The sequence below is a fragment of the Aplysia californica genome, unplaced genomic scaffold (genome assembly GCF_000002075.1).
Source record: "Aplysia californica isolate F4 #8 unplaced genomic scaffold, AplCal3.0 scaffold00001, whole genome shotgun sequence".
NCBI lineage: Eukaryota > Metazoa > Mollusca > Gastropoda > Aplysiida > Aplysiidae > Aplysia > Aplysia californica.
The window spans coordinates 2420988-2427636 of NW_004797271.1; the positions used below are offsets into that span (position 1 = coordinate 2420988).

Below are 6649 nucleotides of genomic sequence, written 5' to 3' on the forward strand. Positions count from 1 at the left end.
ACACACACACACACACACACACACACACACACACACACACACACACACACTCACACTCATAAACTCACACTTAAGATTAATACTCTCTCTTGATGCACACACGCACACGCATGCACACATACACAAACACACAGAGACATACACACACTCACACAAACACAGATATACACCAATAAACTCACACATACACACAAGTACACACACTCATACATGTAGAAACACCTCCATATACACACAGCCTCTCATCGCTTTCAATCGAAGGACAAGGGTGCTCTAACGACTGTGCATCTACTCACTGAAGCCCTTCTGTTTCGCTAGACGCTCAATGTTCTCTGTGGGGTCAGATCCCATGGACAGGAAGCAGATCATGGGATTGCGGTTGTTGGACTCCTCCCACATAGCTTCCAAGTTGAGAATCACGCCCTCTGCGAACTGTAAGAGAGGGTATGACAAAGGGGTTAGAACAAGTCTGGAGAACATGTCGTTTTACTTTCACTGAAGAAAAGTACATCGACACCATATAGGGATTGATAGTCAGAAATGATATCTAAATAGAAAGGAGAAACGTAGGATCTATTAGTAACATCCCATGAATATGTCGTAAGAATTCGGCCCCCTCCCACTCTAAAAAGATTTTAAAATCCCACTGATTTACAATGGAATGAATTTTGGAACTTGCTGAAAGGGTCTCCCCTTTTGTACAGTTTTTCATTTTTAAGTCGTTTCCTATAACTGTATTTAGCCTAAACTGCCTTGTCTTGCAACCACTGCACCTCCTGATCAATATCTGTCTCTAGTGACAAACTGTGTTCAAATCCCTAACTTTTTTCTCTCAAATTCTTTTTTTAACAACATTATTTTTGGAAGAATACAATTTCAACCTAAGTTCACTTGTGAGTATGTGTTAGGGATTTGAACACAGTTTGTGAACTTATATCTTATCGCCACCTATCCGATTAATTTACACCTTTGAACCACATCTTTTGACAAACGAAGGAAAAAACATTCGGAAAGAAAGTACAGATTTTTAGTTTTGAGAAACAAACTGCCTGAATGCAGAATAAACCACTTTTCTCACCTCGGGTCCCATAGCTTCAGCCACGTAGACACGGGCCATGGGGATGGTCCTATCCGGACACCAGGAGCGGATAAGCAGAAGTTTCCGGAAGTTGTCTAGACTGTTGGTGTAACCGTCTGGGATGGTCACTTCTTCTGGGGCATCCTCGTCGAACCAGGCCTTCCATGCCTGTTGGCAAGAATAAGATCAGCTGGTTGGTAAGTGACAGATGTATTGGGTAGCTGTAGCTTTTTGTTTAACTTAACACAATATATTAGTAAAGCTTTTGAGAAATTTGAATAACAAAAGGCTTTGAAAAGAACAGCACTCATACATAAAAAGAAATAGTTCTTGTTTATGAAGCCTTTGAAAGGGCATCACCTCCCCGGTTTCTCAGTTAGCATGTTGTGAGTGACCCTGGTTTGAAACCCTAAAAGAGAATCCTTAATTTAAAAAGAGTTTTGGTAATATTTTATTACTCTTTGCTTATTTGAAGCGACCCCGTTCGATATGTGTTCAAATAAGACAGGTTGATTTCGTGTATCACCTTGTCATTACGGCCGACTTGTGAGAGAATCTGTGAGAACTGCGGCAGTTTGCCCAACTCCACAAGATTCAGCCACGTCATGTCCATGATCCATCTCTTAGGTTTGGGCTCCACAGCATTCAGATCCAGCGCAGCACCGCCTGAAAATGCAAAGTTTTTGAAAGATCACAAAGCAGCAAATGCGGCGACGGAATCACACAATTTTATCAGCTTCCCTATTTCTCTGAAGTATCGTAACACTTAAGGGCTCTTAACAAATCAACAAAAGGCAAGACTAGACTAAGGGTCTTTGGGATGTGATAGGGGGGCTCTTTACTGTAACATTCAAAAGACGCCAGTTCAATTTTGGATGGGGTTGTTTCTATTACCGAGCAACTTCCATGCCTCTGCTAAGATGCTTTAATCCCACTGGGCTTAGGTCTTCCCTGAGAGGCAACGTCAAAGAAATAGTATACCATATATGTGATCTATGTCCGTGAGGCCGTAAAATACACACAAATGTATCTAAGACGGCTAACCATTGTCGAGGAAGAAAGTGGCAGTCTTAGACAGGTGGACGTCTGACATAGTGCCACTATAATGCTTAAAAACACAAGGAAGGAAATGGGAAGTGGCCGTTTGTACAGGTGATTGTCTTATACAGGTGCCCGTTAGAGCAGGTTCGATTGTATTTACAAAGACACAGAGAAAGACCTACCCTTGATGAAGACGCTGAACTCCTCTCCTCTCACTCGTCCTGCAGCCATCTCGATCTTCAACGTCAGCAAAATGGTGAACAAGAACTTGTCCGTCTCGTAGAGACCTCTACACGTGTATTTGAACACGGAGAGTGTGAGATAGTCAATGATGTTGTTGATCCTCTTACTGGTGATCGGGGATTTCTGGGAACGCGCCATGGAGAGGTCAAAGAGTTCCAAGAACTGCTTGAGTGACGTCTGGTACATGACGTTTACCATGCTCATCTCCACGATAACAAAGTAGATGATGCTGCCTCTGGAAGCCACTGTGGATACAAACGAATGACTTGACCAAGGGAATCTCAGCTACCAAGAGAATTGACGAGTGCAGACTGAAACCCCTAGGAACTGAATCGGTAAGAGGTGATGAGATAATTGCATGAAATCTTTTATTTCCCCAGCAAGGGAACTTCAAATGCTCGTATATAGAGACAATTCGCGTTCTGAATGAAACCCATGGGAAACTCACCGGCTACAGATGATAAAATAATTCCATAAAATCTTTCATTCCTCTCCCCTCCCCTCCTTTTTTCCCCTCTTGTCCACCCCCCCCCCCCCCCCCAAAACACTCACTGCAGTAAAGGAGGAGAACATTCACATAAAGAAAATATAAGACCCACCTGGTCGGAACTCTTCTCTGGCAGTGTTGATTTTAATTTCGGTTTCTGCAGCGATGGTCAGTTTCTCACTGACCTCCTCAGCTGTAGTCTTGGTCACTTTGAGCACTTCGATCAGAGACTCATCCTCCACCAGAGACCCCTAGTGGACAGACAACATTCATCATCGTGAACGAAAGACAATTGATACAGTTGCAATGATAGCAGAAACAGCAGTAGTAGTAGTTATTGTTTTTTTATTCTCATTCACCTATTTCGTGAAATGAATGTTGTGTAGTGTTGAACGCTCCGAGTTTGCCACGTTGAGGGTATTCTATGGCCACTGGGGAAATGAGTAAGCTGAAAACGTGTCTCAAAAATGCAATAAATCAACTACAACCTAACAGAAAGAAAGAAAGAAAGAACAAATTACAAGAAAAAAACAGATTACAAGAATGGCTCGAAGCAGTGGCAGTTGCAATAAAATCATTAAAGCTGTAACAGTTATGAGAGAAAGAATGACCAAACATATGTGTGTCTACCTGTGTGGAAGTCAGTCTGTACAGCAGGTTATCCTCAAGTTCCTTCATCTTCCTTTTGTTGCTGGTTACTTCCTCCAAGAGGTTTGTCCGCTCGGCTTCCAGCTCCTGTTGACGAAAAAAAAAATTCCATTTACAGAGTTGACATTGAGACTATTTGTTTTGGATTATCCTTTTAGCAGCAGCAGCAGCAGCAGCAGCAGTAGCAGCAGCAGCAGCAGTAGTAGTAGTAGTAGTAGTAGTAGTAGTAGTAGTAGTAGCTGTAGTAGTAGCAGTAGTCTAACAACCAAGGTTGAAAAGCCTCCTAATACCTCAATTGTGTCGATGGGGCGTGAACATATAAGTGCAAGAGGAAAATGGCATTAATCGACGTTAAAAATTGATGAATTTGTTTTGATCTATTGTTTAGCTTGTTACGTATTTTATATCTATATCATTCTTATTAGAAACGGAAGCCAGCATACAAATTAACTTGAAAAACCTTAGATGTAACCCCGCGGGAAAGAGAATGAGAGGAAGGCCGAAATCCCCCTGGATCTAGAGGCAGATCTCAAGAATATCGGACACAGTTGGCCTTAGGTGGAGAAGACGCCTACAACAGTGACAGGTGGAGAACTCTTCTAGGCGGCCTAAGCCAATACCAGGCTGAAAGAGGTGAATAAGTGATGAGAGTTGCATTTAAAACAGTTGTACATGGAAAGAACGGCAGTAGATAATAATTATGTACTTTAGTTTCAGTAAGAGTTTTATGGCACTTGCACCACAATAAGGTCAAATATGTGCCAAAGGTGTTACAAGAGAGTAACAAATACAAAAAAGAATGTGGAGAGACAGGGACGATATATAAAAGACACTAGAGCACCCGTCAACCACACTTAAAACAATGCAAAAGCCCTCAATATTTTCCAGATGACTAGTGATACCTCCACCCCCTTGTCGTCTTCACAATTATACAATCGGTGTACCTGTTTCTCGGTCAAGATGACAATACCCAGCAGCTGATCCTCCAGACCTTTCATGGTGACGGTGAAGTCGATGATGGAGGTACGGGCAGAGATCTCAGGGGTGTACGCAGGGTTGCCCAGCTTGGTTGTGATGTAGACTCGGAAGCCTTTCATCACGTCCACCTCTTTGTCGCCCACTTTCACCTGAAGACAGTAAGTAAAATTGAATCAATATAGAGTGTTGGTATTTTGCATAACTTTCAAACAAAACTCGGACCCTCCCCCAACTCATACCTTGTTCCATGTAGAAATGAAAGGGAAAGGGGGAGGGGGGGCAGGACGGACACACTATCAATCACGTTAAAAAATAGTGGCACGTTGTACCGATCTGGAGGTACCAGTGGCGAGTTCAGGTTCACAATAATGTCACGTACAAGTCTGTAACACGGCATTTACATGAGTGAACAACGGGGTGTGTCCTCGAGAAAGACACGATAACCCTGGCTCAAAAGCAGACCTTTGCAAAACGGTGATCAGCATTTGATGTTTGTAAAAAAATATCTGTATTGGTGTGACATTGTGCATTTGGGTTGGGGGGTGGGAATAAAAATTAATATTCTTAGTATGCTTTTTTATTAAGTGTGCGCTTACTTTGCATGTATCTTGGCGTTTTGCCTGTATGAATGTATGCCTTTGTAATTCAGTTTCGCAACTAACATCAATAAACGTGCTGTTGTACTTTGGTGGGTGTCATTCTGTCATCTTTCGTTCTGTCTATTCTAAGTTCTTCCACTTACCACACCGAACCAAGCGTTTCAATTTTGTTTTGTTTTTTTGTTTGTTGTTGTTTCTTTCATCTGACCTTACCTTGTCGTTCTTTCCTAATTCTTCCTCATGTCTTTTCATCTCATCTTTTTGCCATGAACAACATTATGAATGTCTTCTTCGACACGCTTTCAGCTTGTTCTATATTATCGTTTAGTCAAACCATTATCTATCTTATCTCAGTTTACTGATCACGCTATTTCACTTTATCATAATATTCAATCTAGTCTCGTTCCACTTCATTTTGCCTGAAGTCCTTTTCTTACCTTGAATGTGGAGCCAGACTTGATGAAATTCTTCTCCAACACATTGTCCAGTGCTGGGTCAAGGTCTTCTCCCACGTCCTCGATGAGCAGAGGTCGTCCCAGGGATAGAGCGTCCTCCAGGTGGGTACGGAAGTACTTCTGGTTCAGGGATGTGATCTGCACAAGTGGGAAGACAGGAAATGTCAAGTTACTGACTCTGATGGTTTGGGGAAGTTAACATAGCTCAGACGAAAAGAGCAAGTTTTCTTCTTGTTTGAGTAAAGCAAAGTACGTCATTAGCATCTGGGAAAAAGAACAAGCAATCTACACACAAAGATATAACAGAGAGTGTGGGGGGGGGGGAGAAGGAGAGAGAGGGGAGGGAGAAAAGGATGGTTTGTTAATGTTTAAGTTCCCATTTACAAAATTTAGATGATTTAGGAGGCAGGCTGCTTCGACCATGTTTGTCAGGGTCAACCTCGGTTCAAAGTATCAAAACATCTCAATAGACAGACCGTGAGACTCAATTTTTTTAAACTCATCCGCTGCATGTTACTGAGCTAGTGGTGTGCCTGGTATCTTAATTGCTGCTTGAGAGTCGGATCAACTGAAATGTGGATGATTAGATTGAATGACTGATCGACGATTGATTGACTGGTCGGTAAGTTCGTTGAGACTGGTTGCTTAGTTATGCTTAGTTGATTAGCTGGTTGTTTGGTTGTTTGGTTTTTATTAACCGTTGGTCGGTCGGCTGATCGCCAGTTTGCTGACTGATTGGATCAATGATTCCTCGGTTATTCGACTTACTAATTGATTTCATGAATATTTGATTGATTTTTCAGTTTGATTGAAGAAGTTCCTAACCTGCAGTTCATTCTGTCCCTCTCTGTTCCTGATCCAGGCTTTGCCCTGTCCCTGTGGGTCGATGAGCAGCGGGAAACGAGAGGCCTTGGTCACAATCAGGCCGTTCTGGATGGACAGCTCGTCATTCGGTAGACCTTGAAGATTCCACTCGGAGATGGTCGTGTTGAGGACCAACATGTTGATGATGTTCAGATCCTGCAACAAGATGGAATAGAGAAAGTGATGTATGGTGTTTTTGTTCGGGTTTTTAAAAAAAATTCAGGGAGAGGGTTGTTTGGGGGGGGGGGGGGGGGGG

At 42.5% G+C, this 6649-nt stretch overlaps 1 protein-coding gene across 1 annotated transcript in view; it reads right to left on the reverse strand.

The window, feature by feature from the left end:
* LOC101861328 (dynein heavy chain 5, axonemal) overlaps positions 1 to 6649 on the reverse strand; it is a gene marked incomplete in the record, with an annotated part of 153119 nt that overhangs the window by 16946 nt on the left and 129524 nt on the right. The window contains 9 exon segments of the mRNA XM_013081818.1: positions 297 to 432; positions 1079 to 1246; positions 1605 to 1744; positions 2302 to 2607; positions 2962 to 3100; positions 3480 to 3584; positions 4442 to 4624; positions 5512 to 5667; positions 6355 to 6549. Coding sequence (XP_012937272.1) covers positions 297 to 432; positions 1079 to 1246; positions 1605 to 1744; positions 2302 to 2607; positions 2962 to 3100; positions 3480 to 3584; positions 4442 to 4624; positions 5512 to 5667; positions 6355 to 6549 — 1528 coding nt within the window.